At 43.1% G+C, this 24,446-nt stretch overlaps 1 protein-coding gene across 1 annotated transcript in view; it reads left to right on the top strand.

The window, feature by feature from the left end:
- LOC120891272 (uncharacterized) overlaps positions 1 to 24,073 on the top strand; it is a 151,777-nt gene extending 127,704 nt beyond the window's left edge. Inside the window, exons 6-8 of the mRNA XM_078039706.1 lie at positions 915 to 985; positions 14,014 to 14,174; positions 16,999 to 24,073. Of these exons, the coding sequence (XP_077895832.1) occupies positions 18,811 to 20,415 (1,605 nt within the window). The 5' untranslated portion in view covers positions 915 to 985; positions 14,014 to 14,174; positions 16,999 to 18,810 and the 3' untranslated portion in view covers positions 20,416 to 24,073. The remainder of the gene's footprint in view (positions 1 to 914; positions 986 to 14,013; positions 14,175 to 16,998) is intronic.
- The last annotated feature ends 373 nt before the right edge of the window (positions 24,074 to 24,446 follow it).

Raw genomic sequence — 24,446 nt, 5'->3', positions numbered from 1 at the left:
ACCCCAGCATGATGGTCTGCCACTGAGTCTTATTTTAAAATTGACATTATTTTCCTCCCCCTCTCCCCATCCCCAACCTGGGGGGAAACAGGATTACTTTCTGTCCCCATCCAGTTATCTATTCTTGAGCACACACCCACATGGGAGTGAAGAAATTCAGAGATGAAGATGGCAGCAGAAGACTTAAAAATGATTATATCCCAGATTAACAAGTGAAAAAGATCTGGGCACACCTGAAATCACATCATTAAAAACCCTCTGTTCCCCCTGATGTGCAGAGTCCCCTGTGTTTTTCCTTTGCTTTCAAAGCAATTCAACTTCTGTTTATCAACTAATATACAGATAAACAAATGGGTATATCCATCCAACAGAAATTATGTGTGGATTTGTGTATGTACATATACATTGTATTTATATAAGATTTTGATATTAGGGATGGAACCCAGTATTTAGTTATTGAATAAACAATATAGGAAGCCTAAATCAATTATTAATTGATTAGAAATTTTCTCTCTTGAAAAAATGTTAATAGCAATTATACTTATTTTCTACATCTATATTACTTGTTGAGATGTGCATATATATGCGTGTTTGTCTATAATATATGTATAATATAAAATATATAATACATATACATATATCTATATCTATTATCTATCTATATCTATATCTATAACTATATCTATACATCTATATCTGTAACTATCTATCTCGCTATCTATCTATCTATCTATCCATCTATCTATAAAGTTAGGGCTGATGCATTAAGACTATATAGGAATAACAGTTAACAAAGAGATGTGCTCCTTATAAGTAATCTTTATTTGAAGGTCCTTGGAAAGATCAATTATTGCTACAATTAAGAAATCAAAACCAGTTGACTTGTATCTAATTTTTCCTATTTTATTTCATAGAGTGCTGTGTGGAGTGCTCCTCAGCCTTAGAGATTCACGATATTCAAGAGCACAGTGTCCATAATTTGCAGGTATCACTTCTTTGATCCTGGAGGTTTTTAAGTCTCTGGCTCCATCCCAGCTGTCTCCTTGACCTCATCTGTTTGTGGAGCCTGCTGCCCAGCAGGGATAGCAGGAGTGGTCGTGATGTTGAGAGGAAGGGTCCCTTCACCTAGGATATGGGTGCCTCAGAAGAGACTCCTCCCTTTTTATTGCCCTACTTGTGTAAATGCAACTAAAACTGTATGGGTGTGTGGCTACTGGCCACAGGGTTTTAAATAGATTCTAAGTGTTTGATGTTCTAGCACCCTGAATGATTCTAAGATGATTGAGTAAACATCCTAATTTTTAAATTATCAAACTAACTTTCATTGTGGTGAAAATACAGTTACACACCAGCTTTTTTTTTTTTTTGGTTATAAACAATCATTAACATGGAAATCTGTGAGGAGAAGTACATGGAGTACTGCATATATGGCATACCTTAAGAGTGTCTGAGAGGCAAAGCACTCCCCTGTGCTAGGCCTGTGAGTAGCATACCATTCACTCCATAGTCACAGCCCTAGGCATGAGGCCACATGTTGCAGTACCAGCACTTGGTCCATGGCCCCTCCTTGATTGGTCGCTGCCAGGACAGTTGGACAGAAATTGTATTGATGGCTGCCTATAGTCTGCTTAGCTATTGCTTAAGTTTATATACATGGTAACTATGCAATAAAATCAGACCCGCTGCTTAGCTATTGCCTAAGTTTATATACATGGTAACTGTGCAATAAAATCAGACCCACTTCCTGCTTGGTCTCTGAAGGTCTTGATTAGCGACTGTATAGCCACACACTCCTCTACCCTGTACCACGGACCTCCTCACTGGGTGAGAGAGAGCCCACAGATATCCATCTCCAGGAACTGTGATTGACATGGTGATAACCAGGAAGCAATAGTATGATGGTTTTAGTTTTGCATCTGAATCTATAACATTCTCAGTTCACATTGGCAAAATCACTTAATTCCAATAACTTCAACTTAGAAGGATTTTCTGATCCTTGACAACTAATTTGATCTATATGTTTCTCACCCTTGACCAGGAACTCTTCATTTGGATTCAGAAATTGTGATTAAGTTTCTTAATAAGTATTTGTGTCTGTGACAAAATCAAGGTTAATTTTAGTGTGCCCCTAAAGCTCCTTCAAGTGTGAATATGAAAGTAGCAAGTTATGTGTTTGTTGCCAGGTTGGAGTCAACACAAATCAAATATGAATTATGCCCTATCAAAATGTTTAATTATTGAATAGCCTGAAGAGGTTTTCTGTTTTTAAAAATGTTTTACTGTCTTTAAAAGGGACAATATAAAAAAAGTTTCTCTTATGCCACTTATCCTTAAGAGCATGGACAAATGATGCACTATAAAGTAATATGAACATTGGATAAGCCACAAAATACAAAGTTATTCTTACACTGTCAGCTCTACTATCCATGAATATATCAGAGCAGTTACTTATAATTTTTTAATGTAAGGAAATAATCCACCATGAGTGAGAATCAGCAGGCAAATGACATCAAGATCAGACATTCAAATATTTTACAGAGTGAAATGGTATAAACATTCCATAGTAAAGTATGCTTAAAGGGGAAAATTATTAATGGAATAAAAATCATAAGAAAAGAAACTAAGAATGTTGAATTAAAGGGTCAATTTAGATTTTGATATTTAGCAATGGTAAACTTCACAAAATTAAAGGAAAATTGGAGGAAGCACCAAAGAGCAGTTTACACCCAAAGAACATGTTTAACTAGAAAATACATGAAAATATCCATGGTTTAGTTGAGATCCATAAAGATATGGAAGTAAAGAAAGTAAATGTTCAGCAAATTATGGGACAAAATAAGATCTTGCTGTATATCAAATAGAGTTTTCCTTAGAAAAATATGTGGTTGGGAATAATAATCAAAAACAGACTCTGAGATGTTTGAAAATCATAATTTAAGCAAGATCAATAAAAATAAGTCTTCACTTAGGCATATTATAGATTTAAGAATACTAGGGGGCTGGGGGTTGTTGCTCAGTGGTAGAATGCTTGCCTAGCATGTGTGAGGCACTTGGTTTGATCCTCAGCACCACATATAAATAAAATGAATAAAATAAAGGTCCATCAATGTCTAAAAAACATTTTTAAAAACACATTTAAAAAAGAATACTAGGAACAAGAAATTTTACAACAATTGGAAGAATAATATGTTTATGAAAACAAATCATAAGTGTATTATTTATTATTCAATACCAGTAGTAGAAACCAGAATACAGTTATGTTATATCCATAAACTGTGCCAAAGTAATCAAACTAGAATTTGATTCCCAGCGAAGCTATCATCAAGGATGTCTGAAACACAAACATGCTTACATGAATACATAGGGCATACACTGAAAGCCTTGATTTCATAAGTAATGAGTAACTGCTAGGGTATGTTAAAACAAGGTAAAGTCCTATTTTAAAATTGATATGTGTGTGTTCAAAGAAAACTCAAAAAGATAGATCTATAATACTGTAATAACATTTACACAGTAAAAGTTTGGAGGATTAAAACATTTTAAGGTTGTTCAGTTACTGGGGAAAAAAGAGGTGCTGGATAAATTTAGACTTAATATTTTATTTCCATAATTCAGTTGTGTGAAACCACAATAGGAAATAAAACATATCAATAGAAGGGAAGAAATGAAGTAACATTAAGGAAGGGTAGAAACATTGATCAATAGAGTAGCATGCAGGGAAGGACTAATTGAAAAAGCTAAAGTATAATAACGTCTTACCTAGGATTGTACACAGCCTCTTCAGTTACTGCCATTTGCATCATGCAGCCAGGACTTTGAACTCTCCTTCTGCCAAATGTTAACTGGGTGAATTCTCTGAATCTCAGTTTCTTCTATAAAATGAGAATAATACTACTTAACTTAAAGGGTTGTTTTCAGAACCCACAGTGAAAGTAGGGCTTTACCATAATCCCTTACTTTGCATCATTGGCTTATAGTTTTAACACCACTTCTTTTTTTTTTTTTACTTTTTCTTTTTTTGTAATTCTTAATGAAACAGAATTTAACATTACCACTCAAATTTTGTGTCAAAAATACATTTGTAAACTACTTGCATATTAGAATTTTGTTATCTATGACTTCCTTTATTTTCCAGATCATTTCTGCCAGGATTGGCAATGCCTAGCTTATCTTGCAGACTGGCAATGCAAAATAGGCTGCATGGGATTCAGAATGAAGTGAGTGGAATAGACAGGTGATAATTTACCTTTCCTACCATGTCCTCTTATTCCCTGTTTTCCTGCCTCCATTGATAGTACATATTTTGAATCTTCTGAAGTTTACATTCTCCTTATATTTGGTGTTTGGACAAATAAAAATAGGATGATCACTCCAAAAAGTATTTAGACTCAAACACAATTCACATTACACATTGTTAAAATAAGTTGCTTACTCTTAAGTCTATGGATCACTATAGTTTTAATGACTTACAATTCAACATAACTCTACCAAAGCCCTAAACTTTAATTTTCAATGCATTCAGTGAACTAATAATGTATATGATAAGGGGTTAAATGCAAAAATTGTTTTCCTGATGCACATACAACTGAAATTTTATCCATTCACTTGTTTTTATATTTTCATCTCCTCCTCCATATCTCATACTTCCTGACATAAGGAATACAAACGTTTTGGATTGCAAAATTTTCACACAGGAAGTTGCAAGGATGATGGCCTTTAACCTATAAAATCTTGGCAAAATATAATGAAGAAGTACCAATGTTTTAAAATGAATAAATCATGAAGAAAATTCAGCAAAAGAATAACTATTATTTAATTTTCAGTTGCTTTTAGGACAGCATTAGAAAGTGCACAAATATAGGGGCTGCTATTTTTTAAGGCCACAACAGTTAGCCAAAGTGGAATCCCTTCCTGGGATGCACAGTACTAGTAGGATTTATTGCTGGTGAAAAAGCATCATCTTATGATTTTTCTCTTTCCTTCCTTCCAACTGAAAAATTAATCATGATACTGAAAAAAGGAAGGCATGGAGAAAAGGAAGGGAATTACAAAAGCAAGAACACATATCACACACTACAGTGCTGCTATTTTAAAAAGAGTCACATAGATTTGTGCACCAGATAGCCCTGAAGATGACAGTGGCCTTGTCCAAATCAGTGTATTGCAATCCTAAACTACATTTCAGATAGAAGAATGACCTGGCTGACATCAATGTCCTGCAAAAGGTGCCAGATGAGCTGACCCTAGCCAGAGCTGAACTGGAGATGCTGACTGAGAACCTGACGAAAGAGTTGGCCTGTCTGAAGTAGAATCAATCATGAGGAGGCCAAAATTTGATTTTTCCCCCCAGATCTCAAAATTAAAACATCAGGTTTGCAAATCTGGAGTTAAAACACGACCTGTTTAAGTGACCATTTGTTTTGGATGTGCCTGTGCATGTACATTTGCTGCTATTGCTGTTTATAATGGTTCTTACTAAAGTTTAATTAATCAGAGACACATTCTGATTTTGTCATTTTCATTATAGGTAATAAATTAGGTAATAAGAATTTTAACTCTCTTGATTTAGTGATTTTGAAAACATACTCTCTCTCTCATATATATATATATATATACTCTGATGGACCACAGTGTATACCAGTGACTGGTGTAGAGAATAGACACTGGCAGTAAGTTTTTATTCAATTTTCAGTGATTCTACCAATTCTGCAGGATTAGACACTTCTTGCAGCCCTTGGCTTAACAGCTGTAGATGAAATCTCTCTAGCAACTTGCATACCAAGCCTCCCCTTCCTGTACACACAGGACAGTGGATTCTCTAGAAGGAGGGTTAACTAATTCTTCTGGCCCATAGACACAGCATATAGAGTCCATGGTCACTTAAGTATCCTGTGAAAATATCTTTAGTTGTTATTATTTTTTTGTTGTCGTTTGTTTTTAGTGTGCCCAAGCATTTACTTTTATTTGTTCTAATTAGTTATATGTGAAAGTGGAATGCATTTTGACACATCATACTTAAATTGAGTACAAATTTTCATTCTTCTGGTTGCACATGATATAGAGTTATTCTGGTCATGTAATTATATTGTAATGGGCCAGGCTATATGGATAATAACCAATCAGACTCCATTTTGCCCTGAGACTCCACATCATGTAAGAAATGCTTCTCTCAGGGAAATCTCCACCTCTACTCATCAACAGTTGGTTAGCATAGCATGTTTGGCAACACAAAATGGCAATTCTTATACAATGTAAAAGTGTTTTCTTTTTGGTTCCCATTTTTCTTGGACAGTGTGTTCTGTCAAAGATTGATTATCTAGATATTAGTAAGCATTCTTTACCATGTACATGACATTTTTGTCCATGCTGGGTGAACAAACAACAACAACAACAAGTAACATTGTCTTTAAAGTTACCAATGCAGTTTTGTTTCTAGGTCATCAAACAGTTGTTGAAAAAATGTGAATGTCTATAAAATGTCTAATATCCATTGTTTCTAGGATTTTTCCTCAACTGAAAAAAAACTGATACTGTGCAGTGCACTTCTCTGATATCTTTGATTTTAAAAATAAGTAAATTTTATTTAACATATATAGAATTAATTTTAAATAAGTTTGTTAGAGACAACTAATTGGCTTACAAAGTTAAAATGTTAACTGCTAAATATAACATCAAGTATTCTTGACTCCTAAATTTTATAGGGTAACATACTTAAACACTAAAAGTGTTTTCCTAAATTGATAAATAAAAAGAATTTAAAATTATTTTGTGTTGTCACTAAAAATGTGTTTTCCATTCTGCTTATGATTTTAGATCTCATGACATTTGTTTATGGTTTTGAATTATACAAACAGCCACTCATTCTATAATGTGGTTTTGGACTACAAAAGGTGTACTCACACCCCAGGTGGGGGTTGAAGGGTATAGACTTGCAGCCTACCTATCCCTTGGATGGTGGATCTGGACTACCATCTGGTGAATAAAGTTTCCATCTCTTGCTTTAAAATCAACTCAGTAATTTATTGCAATGTCACATTTACAATATATGCACAGAGTAATAATTTGCAATTCATTCTGTTCTTTTTCCTTTCATACCCCTCTCCCCTTTCACTCCCCTTTGTCTAATCCAAAGTATCTCTTTTTTTTCCTAGCTCCACTTCCTTATTGTGCATTACCTCCACATATCAGAGGAAAAACATTGGGCATTTTGATCTTTGGGATTGGCTTATTTCGCTTAGCATAATATTCTCTAGCTTCATCCACTTATTGATAAATGCCATAATTTCATTCTTCAAGGATGAGTAATATTCCATTATGTATATGTATTACATTATCTTTATTAATTCATCTCTTGAACAGCACCTAGTTTGGTTCCATAGTTTGTAACTGCTTTGCAAATATAACCTCATGACATCTTCACCTTATCATTGTGGAGAAGGTTCATTTACTAGGCCCAGTTGCTGGATGAGAAAACGGAATCTCAGGGAATTCCACCTAATTATTCAGATATATTTTGTAAAGCAGAAATAGAAATATAGTTCTATCAGCACCCCCAATGCATCCTACTTCTACACAGTTCATGGCTGACCTTATCTTACCAAAATCTTAGCCACAATCCATCCTGAGCAGGTCCCAGAAGGAAATCAGGCTGGCTCTTCCCAGAGCCCTCTGGACAGAGGTTGACCTCCTCCATTCTTAGTGTTATTTTTTCTCTGATTGCCTGGCTCCTCTCCAGGCTCTTCAAGCTGTCTTCTCCCATCTTTGTTGTTCAGTGACATCACCTGTCATTCATGTTTTTATAGACCTCTGAGGAAGAGAATATCCACATAGATTTCAGAATGGCTCAAGATGTAAATGACTGGTCATAATTGGACACCCCAAAAGGGGATGGTATTGATGGCACAGGGGTATAAATCTCATGATGGGCCAGAAAACTCATTTACAGAGCAGCCAAAGGTTTATGTAGATCTATAAAATGGCCACAAACAACCTGAAAATCTAGGTAGTAACTCATCTGGAGCAGTCATAACCTCTTTCTGCTGGAGAAATATCAGTGGCTTCTTTTGGAATTGAATTAGGTGTGAAAAATACCTCCTATGCCATTTGGCTAGGAAAAATGGTAATGATGATGAAGGTGATAATGCAATAGCTTATATTCATAGACCACTTTGCATACATTATTTCACTGAATATTCACAAAGTCCTTTCACTGACTGTCCTAGTCAGTTCTAGTGGCTACAACAAAATACTCTAAGCTTAAGAAACATTTATTTCTCCCGATTTTGGAGGGTGGGAAGTTCATGGTCAAGGTACTGATAGATTGAATTCTTGGAAAGAGCCCTCTTTTTGCTCATAGCTGGCTGCTTATCACTGTATTCTCACTTGGTGGAGAGCAAGTAAGCCCTGGTCTCTTTTTCAAATTCTGTGAACACTAATCTCATCTTGGGAGACATGCCCCTCCTGGCCTATCGAAATCTGATTTCCTCCCAATGGCCCCACTTCTCATGCCATCACATTGGCATTAGGGCTTCAACATAAATTTGGAGGAGACACAAACATTCAGTAGGGAATGCACTTGGAGACTTGGGCATATTCTGTATCTTCTCTGTACTTCTTCTGCCTCATAAAGAAAAAGGATGGTAATAACTCCTTATCAATGTGTGTGTGCGTGTGTGTGTGTGTGTGTGTATGATTACATTGAATTAAAAACAGGTGATTAGATGACATATGCAAGTAATCCTCAATTAAAAAAAAAGAATATAAAAACACAGGTGTCAAAATAAAAGCTGAAACCAAGTTTAAGAAAAAATTTCAGTGTGGGAATAGAAAATATTTCCCAGTAAGAGGATAAAAATGGAGTTTTTTCCTGATGATATCAACTTTTTAGGAGATCTAATAGATATTTATGAAATTTAACATGATAATTTAGAAACAATGATATATGCTTATATTATACATGTATTACTTTAATCTGATTCCACATTTAGAAATCAAGTTTTAAATAAAACTCATAATAGTCCTCTCCAACATTGGTGTTTTTCTTTTATCCTCCATAAAACAAATTTGGAGTCTTAAAAACAATTTCCAGGACTTGGGTTCTGTTCCCTCTAAGGTGAGGGAAAGACGGGTCCTTGTGAATCAGGATGATCTTGACAAACCACAGTGAAGTCTTCATGTGGCTTAGTATATTTGCAAGTTCATCTTACAGGTGTATGTTTGTGACCACCACAATATGTATTCCTTTTAAATGACTGAACAACACTTGTACACAACACTATCCATAGACTCAAACCCAAGGCCACATTCCAAGGAATCCTAGCAATCTGTAATTTCTATCTGATCTACCCCAAGAATGAATTGCTGATTTAATAAGAAATAAAATAAGCAATAAAGACTGTGTTTACCTTTGTTAGTAGAAAATAAAGAGTTTGGCCAACCTCAGACTCCAGGACCACTCAGATGTGGCCCACATTTGGTCACCCTGTCCATCAATGAACTCAGTTCCCTGACTCCAGAGGCAGGCAAGAACTAGGAGGGTGTCCATTTTTCCTCCTTATGCAGCAGGAATTGGTGACAGAAAGAGGAAACTGAGAATTTCCCAGCCTGTAAGCCTGTGGGGAGGCCTATGGTGGGGAACATAAACCCATCTTCCAGCCATTTTCTCAAAAGCACTATGATTTCATGACACTCGGGAAGTGGAGGAGATTCTGGTTCTGGCCACTCCAGAGGAAAGTTCAAGATAAGTGCCAATTCAGCTGTGTGGCATGAGGAAGGACCTATAGACTGAGCCCCAGGACCATGTTCTTGGCAACCCAACTCCAACTTTGTCACCCACTGCAAGTCTGTGCTGCACTGGCCCATCAGGTGATTCCATTTCTTCCAGGACCCTGATTCCCAATGCAGCCTAGTGGGCAGCACCTCGAACTGGGTTCAGAAGGATACCATGCCAGGAATTATCCTACCAGGAGAGATGAGCACTGCCACAACCTCTCCCAGCGGCCTTCACTGATTACTGAAGGTCCAGTGGACCCAGAAAAGGCCATGGGCAATGCAAGGGTCCCAAGGAACACCCACTTGGGACAACAGTCCCAGGTGAGGCTCCCTCCAACCTCACTGCTCCAGGTCCCCTCTCACTGATATTTTGCCCAGTTCAGAAGCAAGCCCAGAACTCCCCCAGTGAGGAGGGGGGACAGTTCTTAATAGCTGAGCATGGAGGAACATGCAGGGCTGCTTAGTGGGTTATGGAAAGCTTGAGCTTGAAACCTCACAGCTAACCCTGGCAGGGTGCCCTTCCATCCAGGAAAAGCCAAGACCCATGACAACTGGAATCTCCAAAGAGTGAATGCTGAGTGGATCTCTGGGTCTGTAGGTGTCTGTGTTGGATTGGACTGGTGAAAGGTAACATATCTTACACTGTAGGAACAGTAGGAGGCCTAGTATTGTCCCCAGAACAGCTAAGCAATGAAGACAGACAAAAAAATTGGAGAGCTGGGGTTGTGGCTCAGTTGCAGAGTACTTGCCTAGCACATGGGAGGGGCTGGGTTCAATTCTCAGCACTGCACAGAAATGAATAAAGGCCTGTTGACAACTAAAAAAATAAATTTAAAAATGGGAGAATCTTGATAACCAAAATTCAAAGAAAGCAACCCAAATATGAATAAAACTCGATTTTGTGAGAACACAGCTGGGTTTTTCTGGTTTCCACACAAAGAGAAAGGACTTTGCACAGAGGGTAGCATTCCCTCCCAGCCTGCCCTGCTGAACCCCTCAGCCAGACTCTGGGAGATGCCTTAAATGCATTCTCAGCAGCTGTTCCCTCCACTGTTTCCAGAGCAAGTGCAGGAAGACACACAGGCCATGACAGCTCAGGGATGGGGCATGGGCTGAGGGATTCCTGCCATTGCAAGAGCTCCTGGCTGTCAAACTAAGTCCCGCCCACCCTCACCAGAGCAAGGCTAGATACAAACACTAGCTAACACCTTCAAGGGAGGACAAGATGTCCTTGCCCAGCCCCAGCAAGCGAGATCCTGGAGATGCCACCACCACTTGCTCCCCTGCTGGTGCACCGCCTATCTAATGACATTGCTTTCCCCTTCAGAGGCCCAGGGAGGCTACCCCCTGCTCCAAGCTTGGAGGTATGGGGGGCGCTTCTATTGGGGCCATGCCACTTCCAGCCTTTTCAGAGAAGAGCACTCCTGAAGAGGCACTGACCTGTCCCTGCACCGGAGGTGCAGGTACTGCCAGCCAAACACCTGCTCATCACCCTAGTCCGCACGTGCTCCATGCCCCAAGAGCTACCCTCAACCCGCAGCAAGAGCCTGCTCAGCCCTCTGACTGCCCCCCCCGCCTCCATTGGAGTTCAGCCCACCTGTGCTGCCATCCTGGCTGCCTCTGGGGAGGGGCAGGGTCGTTGCACCAGTCTGAGGGGAGAGATCCCTGGCCTTGCCATAGCTGTCACCCCTCAAACCCAGCACCTACAACACTTCCGAGATGATCCGGTAACCTTACTGGGTCAGGAGGTGGACTAGCAGGATCTGAATCACATCCCAGTGACAGCACTCAACAGTCGCCCCAGGACCCACACACGCACCAGGCACGCAGTTCCCTTGCCTATTTCTTCTGCATCTGGTGCAAGCACCTGGACTTTGCACGCACACACGGAATTTGCACTCACGCATCCGTTCCTGGCGCAAGCCTGCCTCTTGTCCAGTATTAACAGTTTTCCTCACGTGCTAGCGTGTTCTCCACTCATTCCTTCCTCAGCTGTGCTCTGGCAACAGGTCTGACAGCCATTTCGCCTGAAGCTGCGTGAGCAGCCGAAGGAGGCCTTCTGCGATCAACGCTAGAATTACCCACTAGCGCCTTCGCTAAGACTACCATGGAGACTTCCCATAGCAAGTGTTGTCCCTCACCCCTGCCCCCAGCACTGAGGGGCAGAGACCTGCCAGAAGGTGAAAGGTTAATAAAATAGGTACTTGTCACTCCGTTTCTCTATATGCTTAACAAAACACTGTTGAAATCTTAAGAACTGTTTGCTAATCTTGTTCCCAGAATGTGCTGTCCCCAACTGTGGACTGTCTGCTAATCTTGTTCCCAGAATGAGCTGTCCCCAACTGCCAAGCTACAAAATGTAACTTCTCTCCCTGCCCTCTCCAAGGAAAGTATATAAGCTCTGCTCAAGCTGTTCTCAGGGCTCTATCTCTCTTTGCTATAGAGGGAGCCCCAGCATGCTGGTCTTCAAATAAACCCACCCTTCTGCTGTTGCATAAGATAGTCTCTTGTGGTCTCTTACTCCGATGTTTCGCCAGACCCTTACATTTGGTGCATTGGCCGGGAACTGTGCATTGCCGGACAGGGAGACCTCAACAAGACTCTTTAGGGGGGTAAGTAAGGCGCCTTATCTTCTTCTTCTTCTTCTCCTCTTTCTTCTTCTCCTTCTTGTTTTTCCTTTGCGATCGCTCAGAGTCTGGTTTTCGGCTGGAGAGCATGAGCTCTCAGAGCCTTCTGGTTTTGGGCTGGAGAGCGTAACTCTCAGAGTCTTCTAGTTTTGGGCTGGAGAGCGTAAGCTCTCAGGGCCTTCTGGTTTTGGGCTGGAGAGCGTAAGCTCCCAGAGCCTTCGGTTTTTCTGGTTTTCTGGTTTTAGGTTGGCAGAGTGTGGTTATCAGCGGAGAGCATAAGTTCCCCCTGGCGGTGGTGGATAGACATGTCCCTGAAGCTACAGACCACGTCTCCTCAAAAGACGCTTTGAGAGACTCTGGGGGGGACGAAGGTGCCCCCATCTGGGAGGGACAAGGTGCCCTCATCTGTATTCTGCTGCCAACCCGTCTGGTCTTGCCGGCATCTATTCTTTCTCTCAGGTTGAATTCACTATCTATTTTTAATCTTTGCCTCTGAACTTGTGTTACACGTTTACTATTTACTGTGTGTCCGTGTTTGTGTCACGTTTGTATTGTCCCTGTCTTTGTTCAAGTAACTTTCATTATGGGACAGAGTCATTCACTGCACTAAAGTCCGCCCCCATCTGGGAGGGACAAGGTGCCCTCATCTGTATTCTGCTGCCAACCCCGTCTGGTCTTGCCAGCATCTATTCTTTCTCTCAGGTTGAATTCACTATCTATTTTTAATCTTTGCCTCTGAACTTGTGTTACACGTTTACTATTTACTGTGTGTCCGTGTTTGTGTCACGTTTGTATTGTCCCTGTCTTTGTTCAAGTAACTTTCATTATGGGACAGAGTCATTCACTGCACTAAAGTCCACTTAAGGGCTCAGAATCTTTCTTTTTCAGTAAAATGCCGGACCTGGCAGACTCTCTGCACCACAGAATGGCCCGCCTTTGGAATTGGATAACCTCCAGAAGGATCTTTCTACTCCCCATTGATTCAAAAAGTCAGAGATATTGTTTTTCAGCCGGGGCCACATAGCCATCCAGATTAACAGCCGTATATCTTAACTTGGCAGGACCTTTGTGAATCTCCTCCTCCTTGGGTGAAGGCTTTTCTTGTCCCTGTTCCTGCTCCTACCCCTCCCCCTACGATTCTATCTCTCAAACCTCCTCCTCCACCCTTTGTTCTCCCTAAATCTCAAGATTTGACTCTGCTGGACTCTCCTCCCTTTCCTTATCCCCTGCCTCCGTTCCCCAACCCCCAACACCCTCTAAGTGATTCCCCTGCTCCTGACTCAGCTTCTCCACTATTGAAGGAGGTTAAGCAAGCCCAGCACCCTTTAGATGACTTCCCTGAGGCACACATAGCCCCTCCTCCCCGAAGGAAGCTGGCCCAGCTAAAGGAACTCGCCGGCAGCGAATAATTAAAAACCCTGAAGCCCCTGTGATACTTCCCCTCCGTCCTCATGGGCCAATAATAGAAGATGACCATAATGGAGAAATGCAAATCTACCAGTATTGGCCTTTCTCCTCTTCAGATCTATATAACTGGAAAAATAACAATCCCCCTTTTTCCGAGGACCCCACCCGGCTCACAGGTCTGATCAAATCATTGATGTTTTCACACCAGCCTACTTGGGATGACTGCCAACAACTCTTAGGCACTCTCTTCACGACAGAGGAACGAGAGAGAATCCTCCTGGAAGCAAGAAAAAATATCCTCGGACCAGATGGGCAACAGACACAACTTCCCCTTGAACCGACCTAACTGGGACCCCAAAACCTTTGAAGGTAAGGAGCATCTGTCCACTTACCGCCGGGCTCTAATAGCGGGTCTCCAAGCAGCCAACTAATTTGACCAAGGTAAGGGAGATTATTCAAGGGCCTAATGAATCACCCTTTATGTTTCTGGAGAGGATCAAAAGGCATCTATCATGATGGCCTTTATTAGGCAAGCTGCCCTAGATATTAGAAAAAAGTTACAACGCTTAGATGGATTACAAGATATGACTTTGAGAGATTTAATCAAAGAAGCTGAGAAGGTATACTATAAGAGAGAAACTGAGGAAGAGAAGGAACAAAGGAGGGAGAAAGAAAGGGAGCAAAGGGAGGATGAAAGAAGCAAAAGACAGACTGAGGCATTGACTAAGGTCCTGGTCACAACAACAAATAGGCCAGAAGTTAGGAGACAGGGAGACAGAAAGGGATACCTGGGCCCATGCCAGAAGCCACATCTAGCCTCAAATCAATATGCCTACTGTAGAGAATTAATATCAAAGAGTGCCCTAGAAAGAAACAGCCACGCCAACCAGCCATTCTAACTCTGGAGGATGACTAGGAAAGTCGGGGCTCGGATCTCTCCCCTTGACCACCAGTGGTCCTAACCCTCATCAGCCCATACAACAGTGATGGCTAATCACAAATCATGTCAGCCTGCTATAGATCTTTCCTATTGGGTATCCCTGATAAAAAATCCCACTAAAATTCCATTAAATCCCTTCCATACCATAGATAATAGAAACAAACATTATGGATGTAAGGACACGAGAGCCAGATACAAGTTGGTTAACCTAGATTACTATGTTTGTCCGGTGGACTATCAAAGCCACAAACAGTCATGGCTGTGTGGGGGAAAAACCGACTTCTTCTGTAAGTCATAAGGATGTAAACATACAGGGGCTACCTGATGGAACCCAAACCTCCACCGGTTCTCAAATTATTGCCCCCTTGCTGAAGTAACAGATACTGAGGTATTTCTCCACCCATTCACTCCTCTTTTCTCCTGTCAGTGCCCACACCGGGTCCCACCAGGTCCTCTTACCAACTAACCCAAAGCTCAAACCAGCTGAGGAAAGTCCTCAGACCCCTATCCAAGATGTAATGAAAATGGCCTTTAAAATTGCTTTATCATTACTAAAAATAGGTTACTAAAAATTTAAAGTCCCTCACAGGCTTTTTGTGATACTCACTCCAGTCTTCCCCTCTGCTCTACCTTTCTACTACTCAAGTTTTTGTTGCTAGAAAAATCCCAAACCCCTTTTCGCATTATTCTTTTACATCTCTCCTTCCTCTTTCTCAGATCCACGGAGCTGCTCTCAGCACCACCTTCCCCGTCCTCCCCCTCTGTACCAGGCCCACAAAAAAGTCTTAACTGACCTTCTCCCGAAGTCTTCACCATGGCTGACTTTAGGACTTTGAGCAAAAAAGTCCCTATAAAAGAGTTCAGTATAGATAAACTTCCTCTTTTCATGTTGCCCTGTTCTACTTGTCCATTGGCTGGAAAAATCAGCACTCCTAAGCTAGACACCCCTTACTAGTTTTTCACAAAATATGTAAACAACGTCTCTGGCCTTGAGCTGGGGCTTCACAGAGATGACTACATTTCTAAGATAAAAAGTTATCAACTGGGCTCCATGGTAACAGCTGGCAAAAAAAAAAAAAATTCTCCCCCTCCCAGGTGTCCTTAAAAAGTTAACTTGCCCAGAACAGAGAAAAAAAATAACAGAAACAAAAACTGCTTTTTGTGAACTTCTTCAGACTGTGAACTTCTAAGCCCCTTCCCTTACATGCTGAGTACAAAATTCTAAAACTACCTAAACTTGGGATTCAAGGGATTAATTGACTACAACAGAAGCAATGCCCTCTGAATCCAGTTGCAACCAAATAATACTGTTTCCCTGTCTTCAGTGCTATCTTAGGTGCCTTGCCTTGTCCGTCCCTACAACAGTATATTTCTATATACTTAAACATTATTTATGTTTTCATAAATTGGTCAACAGATACAATTAATTGTGTAATGATGCAGATGTTTCCCAGAGTGCTCCATCATGACGCAGATTCATTTAAAGATCAAATAGAAGAACATACAACCCGGTTTTGCTGAGAACCTGTATCCCTCACTCTAGCCATCTTATTAGGAATGGGAATTGCTGCAGGGGTGGACACAGGGACTACTGCCCTGGTCCGTGGGACACAACAAATGACCCAATTAGAAACAGCAATGGACCAAAACTTAAAGATATTAGAAACCTCCATCACAGCTTTACAGGAATCTTTAACCTCTCTCTCTGAAGTTGTTTTACAGAACAGGCGAGGGTTGGACCTCCTCTTCTTGAGAGAAGAGGGCCTTTGTGCTGCATTAAGGCAAAAAAAATGTTGTTTTTATGCCAACCATACTGGAGTTATAAAAAAATCTATAAGTAAATTAAGAAGACGCCTTGAAGAGCGTCAAAGAGAGAGAGAAACCCAAAAAGGGTGGCATGAGTCTTGGTTCACACAGTCCCCCTGGTTAACTACGCTTTTATCAGCCCTGGCCGGTCCTCTAAAAATTCTTATATTGTTGCTAACTCTAGAACCCTGTTTGCTCAATGGTGTAGTTTCCTTTCTCTAGGCCCAAATTGAACAAATCAAACTTATAGTAATCAGACAACAATATACCCCACTAGCAGACACGGAATGTGACACCCCCAAATGATCACTTTTATGATTAAAAATAACCAGAAGAAGAAGTGGGGAATGAAAGGTTAATAAAATAGGTACTTGTCACTCCGTTTCTCTATATGCTTAACAAAACACTGTTGAAATCTTAAGAACTGTTTGCTAATCTTGTTCCCAGAATGTGCTGTCCCCAACTGTGGACCGTCTGCTAATCTTGTTCCCAGAATGAGCTGTCCCCAACTGCCAAACTACAAAATGTAATTTCTCTCCCTGCCCTCTCCAGGGAAAGTATATAAGCTCTGCTCAAGCTATTCTCAGGGCTCTATCTCTCTTTGCTATAGAAGGAGCCCCAGCATGCTGGTCTTCAAATAAACCCACCCTTCTGCTGTTGCATAAGATAGTCTCTTGTGGTCTCTTACTCCGACGTTTCGCCGGACCCTTACAAAGGGTCCCACCAGAAGCCCGGTCATAGGCTGCGCCAACATCCCTATACTGGTTGGCCACTAAGGGCTTCCTGGGCTGGTGGCACCACTCGCAGACCATCTTGCCGCCATCCTGCAACTGCTCCTCAGCGGTTGCGCAATGTGCCTGCTGGGTGCTTTTCCAGGGTCCTGCAGACCCTGCGATCTTTTCTGGGAGACTTGGATATTGCCTCCTCCCTCCGCATGCCAGGTCTCCTGAGGAGGACGCTGCTGTCAACTGCAGCTTTCATGAATTCCTGCATCCCAGGCTGCAGACTCAGACAGCCGCCTTGTAGGGTGCAGGGGCAGGAAGTGGCTCCTTGCCAGCTTCCAGCAGCCCAAGAACCCTGCCCAGGGAGGACTGTGATCACAGCCCCTGGAGACAGTGGCCAAGTGGTGGCTGAGCAAGCAGAGCACCCTATAGACAGAGAGCATCAGAGGGGGCGCCCTCAGGTCACTGGAAGATCATCTGCTTTTAGGCCCCTGGGGACCCATAGCTGTGTGGCTGCCTTTGTGCCCAGGCCTGGGCCTCTGTGGAGTAACCTCTGCACCCAGAGCTCCCAAGACAGAGCTGAGAGCTCCCGGGCCATCTGCATGAGCTCCTGCCCCCAAAGAAACCCCATCAGCAGCTCCTACAGCTCCACGCAAGGTCTCCGAGCCTTGAAGAGGAGGGCTCCAGACCCATCCAACGGGGAGCCACCCCTGAGATGTTCTTCATCCCCAGGGATTCCCCCAAAGAAGGCCCAGGGTGAGAAGGTGGCAGAAGGCAGGGCGGGACACCCATTTCCCAAGAAGTCCTTACCCACGGGAGACACCAGTAGGCCACGGAAACGCAAGTTTCCTCTCCTGCAATGCCACCAAGGGGAACCTCTGAAGTTGCCACCACCTCTGGAACTGGCCTGTGCAGTGACTGCTGAGGACCTAGACAGGGAGAAGAAGAAAGCTCTGCAGCGCATCAACGGTCTTCTGATGGGTGTGACCCAGGCCATTGGGAATAGCTGTGCCATGGCCCCACAAGCTCATCGGGGGGTCTCATCTCCACCGGGAGGGGCCAGGCCTCTGGCATCAGTGGGCCTCAGCCAGACCTTTCCCCATCCCCCAAGCAGCACAACCTTGGTGGCCCACACCCCAGTGTGGGTCAGCTCTGCTGTCTCTTCCCAGAGCCATCCTCCCATCACCAATGTTGCAGGACCGCTCTCCCCCAGCCTGCCCATTGCTGCTTTGGCCCTTCCTCCCAGGCCCTCTCTCAGCACATTGGCAGGCTTGGCTGCACAGCCAGTGGCCCCCTTTGGGGTGACACCCGTGAACACCACTCTGCCTTCACAGCCCCCACATCTGGGGCCTCCCTCCACCTTGGGTAGGAGCTTCCGGCGCTCTCTCCAGGGCCCAAAGCCCTACTGTACTCACAGGCCCTCACCTGTAGCAAGCTCCAGCTCTCCAGCTCCAAGGGTGTGAGGACACATTCCACAGGGGAAGCAGCCTCTCAACCCTGAAGCCACCGTCCTACTCAGTTCTGGGCTTCCTGGTGGATGAAGCCTGGAGCCCCTAGCTTTGTCAGCTGTCGTCAGCATGGACACATAGGAGCTCCAGGTCTAGGGGCAGCTTCGATGCCACCCTTGACTGTGGGCCCAACAACCATGGGCAGCCTAAACTACTCAGCCCTTGGGTCTGCCCAACATAGAAACTCCACTGTGGGTCCTCGTGGCAGCACCCAGACACATTCAGTGACCTCAAAGGCAGATGGGAGGAGAGACTTGTCCTTGGGTCGGACATCACGCAAGCAAATATTAAGCTCAGAAAGTAGAGAAACCCCCAAAACTAGTGAGCACCGTGGGGCAAGTTTGGGAAATGACACCTCCAGTGGCCCTAGCCAGAGCACCACCATGGCACCCAGAAAACACACAAAAGAGGGTAAAAAAGGTCAAGGAATGAGTGGAGTTCCTACCCCGAGTGCCATTCCTCAAAGTCTGCCCACCCAGAAACACCTAAGCTCACCTCAGGGGACAAGTACTACCACTGAAAAGGGCATCTCTAGTCTCCCTATGGCCCCTGTGACATCAAGGAGATCAGAGAGCCCAGACTTGCTCCCTGAAATGATGTCAGCCTTTGGGGCCTGGTGTAGCTCCTCCCAAAGAGGAGAATCCCCAAGCAACAGGCAGCAACATGGGGCAAGGTTGGAACGGAAAACCTCCAGTGCCCCTAGCCAGAGTACCACCATGTCACCCAGGAAAAACACAAAAGAGGTTAAAAAGGGCCAAGAAAACAGTAGAATTTCTATCCTGAGTGCCATCCCTCAAAGCCTGCTCACCCAGAAACACCAAAGCTCACCTCAGGAGACAAGCACTACAAAGGGTATCTCTAGTTTCTCTTTGGTCCCAATGACATCAAGAGGATCAGGGAGCCAAGACTTGCTCCCTGAACTCATTACAGCTTTTGGGGCCTTGTGTATCTCCTCCCAAAGAGGAGGTACCCCAAGCAACAGGCAGCAACATGGGGCACAGTTGGTACAGAACACCTCCAGTGCCCCTAGCCACAGTACCACCGTGGCACTGGGGAAACACACAGAAAAGGGAACAAAGGGGCAAGGAAACACTCGTGTTCCTACCCTGACTGCCATCCCTCAAAGCCTTCCCACCCAGAAACACCTAAGCTCACCTTGCGGGACAAGAAGTACAGCCAGTAAGGATACCTCTAGTTACCCTTTGGTCCCAATGACATCAAGAGGATCTGGGAGCCATGACATGCTCCCAGAACTCATCATAGCTTTTGAGGCCTTGTGTATCTCCTCCAAAGAAGGAGGTACCCCAAGCAACCAGCAGCAACATGGGGCACAGTTAGAACAGAACACCTCCAGTGCCCCTAGCCAGAGCACTACGGGACAGGAAGCAAGGCATACCCCAGGGAAAGCAAACTCTGGTGTGGCCACAGTTACTGCCATTTCCCAAAGCCTGCCCACACAGAAAGGCTTAAGCTCTGCTGGGGGAACCAGCACCACATCCTCAAAATCAACCTCTACTTTTATGTCCACCCATAATCCATCTATGAGCCCTGGGAGCCCAGACTGGCTCCCAGATCTGATCTCTGCTTTTGGAGCCATGGTCATCAGCCCACGTGGAGAAACAAGAAAGCACTAAGAACACACTTGGGCTTTAACACCTTCAGCCCTCCTACCCAGGATAGGATGATGCTAACTTCTTTAAGGACTGACACTGCCTAGATCCCAACAGTCCTCCACTGCCCTCAGCTGTGCCTCAGCTGGCCCTGCCTCCACTCCATGGGGCCACTGGGCATCCTATCACCTTCATCATAGGATGGTGAGTCTGGCATGCTGTAGCCCTTGAAGACCTGTGAGGGCACTCAATTTGGCCAGGGCATCCACCCCAGTGAAGCTCCATGTGTCACTCAGCAGGAGTGAGACTTTTAATATCACAATCTTGAAACTTTTCAAAATAATTGTGAGATTTAGTGGGGTTATATGGGATTTTGTTTCCCCCTTTTTATTTTTAAAATCGTAGAAAAAAGTTGATATAAACTGGACCACCATTAGCTTTAGAGAATGGCCCAACACTGTACAAGTATTTAAACAGCAAGAAGTGACAATACATATTTTTATTTGGCCAGGAAAATTAGCAAGAGGGACCAGTGATGCAAAGGAGGATTGTTAAAGTCCATGCTGTCGAACTAAAGAGGGCACTACAGCAAGCAAAAGGAGGCCTAGATTTTTGTTGTTTTGTTTGTTTTTATGAGTCTTATGGTTTTCCTTTGTCTCTACTACTGGGCTAAGCAATAAAAGTATAAACTGGGGCCAGTATGGATACTAAAATACAGAATTACAACTTGTTTGTCTTATAAGTAATCACCTTATTATTATAAATTACCTTCCGTTGTTACATTAAAATTTGTACTTGCATAAGGCTTTATGAGATAATAGTTTTAAAACTTGTAAGGATAATACAATATAAAACTAATAAGAGTAAAAGATTTAATTTTATAATAGTTATAAATTAAGGAATATAATTTTTATAATTTGAAACATTTACTTATTTATATATAGTGTTTTTGTTTACTTTATGAATAGAGTAATCTTTATAACAAAAGCCTATCTTCTGAATTTAATTTTAAATAAACCTGAATAATTGTCTTAACTTGGAATGATATGAAAGAATTTTAACTTAGGTATGGTGGCCACTTGTTCAGTCTTAGGCAAGATGTTTTGATTTTGAAACTAATCTTAATTTTTTACTTGAATATTATTTTATAAAAAATTATACAGAATTTTTAAATTAATATTAACTAGTGAATGTAATTTATCATTATATATGAAACATGAAACAGACAAGGTAAGAGAGCCTTTAATTCCCTCTTAAGGGAAAGAGGCAAAACATTTTTAAACTTTAAATAAGTTAGGCTCTCTTTGTTGTCTTTTAGAGATATATTTAAGTTGACTTCTCAGGAGAACATAAAATTTTATAACATTTCTCGGTAGTCATCATGAACCATAGAGTGAAGCTGCTTGAAGAGGTATCCCATCGGTTTACAGGAGGGTGCAGTTGACTGAGCGAGCAGGCCAGTGGTGATACCCTGTCTTTCATCCATAATGAGGTGGAAAGGGTGTTTAGGGTTAGGAAGAGAGAGAGTGTGTAAGAATATGTAAGAGCATTCCTGAGCTTTTAAAGGGAATTGGCTACTAGCTAAGAGGAGGTGAGGGTCCAATGAGGGGTCTCCTTAGTGGTCTTGTATAAGGGGTTGGTAAGAAGTGCAAAGTGGGGAACCCAATGCCTGAAAAAGTCTGCCAGACCCAGGAAAGAGAGGATGTATTCCACTGTTTTGGGTGGTTGTAGGTCATGGAGAGCTTGAATTCTGTCTGATGTGAGGCTTTTAGAGGTTGAAGTGAGAAGTGTGCCTAAATAATTAACTGAAGAGGTAATAAGCTGGGCTTTGGCTGGAGAGGCCCGATAGTCCAGGGACCCCAGGAAATTGAGGAGCTGAGCAGTGTGAGTTCACAAGCCTTGAATGATGAACTGCATAGAAGGTCATTCACATATTGTAAGAGTGTGCTGCCCCCTAAGTCACAAGCAGTTAGATCCCATTCCAAGCCTTGCCCAAAGAGATAGGGACTGTCCCTGAAGCCTTGGGGTAGGACTGTCCATGTCAGCTCATGATACCTTCCCATGTGAAGGCAAAGAGCTAATAAGAGTCAGGATGGAGAGACACTATAAAGAAGACATTTAAGATCCAGGACAATAAAGTGAGTGCTCAAAGGGGGGACATGAGAAAGAGTGTCAGGGTTGGGAACCACCAGGTGGATGGGAAGAACTGTCTCATTCATTAGGCGAAGATTCTGGACTAAGTGATAGGCTCCTGAGGGTTTGCATCCTGGCAATATGGGAGTGTTGCAGGGGGAGTCAGTAGGAAAGCGGGGTCCCTGGGCAAGTAAGCAGTCTATAATGGGTTTAAATTGCTCCCTATAGGTTTTGGAGATGGGAAAATGGGGACATAGAGGAAGTTTAGTTTGCAGTTTCAGCGAAATATGTACTGGCTTGTGGTGGGAGGCTATGACCGGCTTGAAGATGTCCCAGTCCTGGAGATCGACTAGATCAGGGGACGATGGCACAGTAGATACTGTCTGGTTATTAGAGAGGTAAAGATTAGAGGCAGAAGGACATGGGTGGTAGTATTCTCTGGATGTATTTTGGACCGTGGCTCTTAGTAATTTGAGAACATCTCTGCCTAGGAGAGGAATTGGACAGGATGGAATGACTAGAAAAGAGTTTGTGAATGGGTGTCCCTTCAGGGCACAGGTCAGCTGAGCAGTTAAGCTTGGGGAGGAGGGTTTGCCTTCAATCTCCATAACTGAGTCCTTGGAAGAAAACACAGGCCCAGAGTGGGCAGGCAAGACCAAATAGGTAGCCCCTGTATCCACAAGGATGGTTGTGGACTTAACCAGTACCTGAACTGTTATCCTGGGCTCCGTGAGTGTAATGGAGGTCCTCAAGTCTGGGCTTCTTCAGTCTTCTGTGAACCCCAATAGTTTAAGAGAAGATACCACCTAGCTGGTAATACTCCGATGTAGAGGCAACAAGGAAGGGCCAACCATGACGAAGTCACTCTTCAAATGTTCTGTGTGCTTACAGATAGGGCATGGCCTGGTAGGAGGGTGTGGCTTTGGGCATTGGTGATTTCAGTGACCTTTGCATCTACATTTGAAGCAAGTACCTGGTGTAGAGGAATGATGGAACCTCCATGGAGCTCTTGCTTGAGCTGTAGGCCTCAGGGCTCTGATAAGGCCTGGGTTTGAAGTGTTACCTTTTTCTGTAATTGAGCCTACCTAGCTAGTTCAGCTGACTCCTCCTGGACATTATAAACTGTAAAGGCCATTTTCACCAGATATTGGATAGGGTTCTGAGGGCCCTCCTCAGCTTGATTGAGCTTTTTTCTGATATCATAGGTTGACTGAGTCTGCTAGAAGCCGGCTCACTCATGGGGGTAAGGATGGAGGACAGAACAACAGAGATGTCATGCCAGATAAGATCATAAGTCTGGGAAAGGTATTGGCATTTTGAAATATAAGTAGAAATGTCAGCAGAGAAGGACCCAAGTTGCTCTTCAATCTGGGAAAGATCTTGAAGTGAGAATGAAACATGTACTTGGACAATCCCTTCAGCATGAGCCACTTCCCTGAAGCGACAAAGGAACTTTGGGTTATCTGGTAAGAGGATCTGCTGGGAGTGGGTGTGGGCACTGACAGGAGAAAAGAGGGGTGAGTGGGTGGAGGTAATCATGGCTTCAAGAGAGGAGGAAGGAGGAGGTGAGAGGGATGGAGGGGGAGGGGAAAGATTGTGTCAGTAGAAGATGTGGGCAGAGGAGCCTTGGCTGCAGGAGAAGAGGGAGTTTTATAGAGCTAGGGAGGAGGAGCTGTGGTGGCAGGAGGAGGGGTGGAGGGGTAAAAGGGGTGGCAGGAGCAGATTGGTGTGTATTGGGAGGGGGAAGACAGGTAAGGTAGGGCTGGGAGCAGCTCGGGTGATTCTGAGGATGTGGAAAGAGAGGTTGAAGAACAATGGGAAGGAGTTTGGGATTTTCCTAGCAAGGAAGACTGGATCAGGAGAACAGATAGAACAGAGAGGAGGACAGAGCAGAGAGTAGAGGGAAGGACAGGATCATATCT

Source organism: Ictidomys tridecemlineatus, chromosome 2, assembly GCF_052094955.1.
Source record: "Ictidomys tridecemlineatus isolate mIctTri1 chromosome 2, mIctTri1.hap1, whole genome shotgun sequence".
NCBI lineage: Eukaryota > Metazoa > Chordata > Mammalia > Rodentia > Sciuridae > Ictidomys > Ictidomys tridecemlineatus.
Note: the sequence above shows the minus strand (reverse complement) of the source record. Positions and strands in the feature narration are given on the sequence as shown.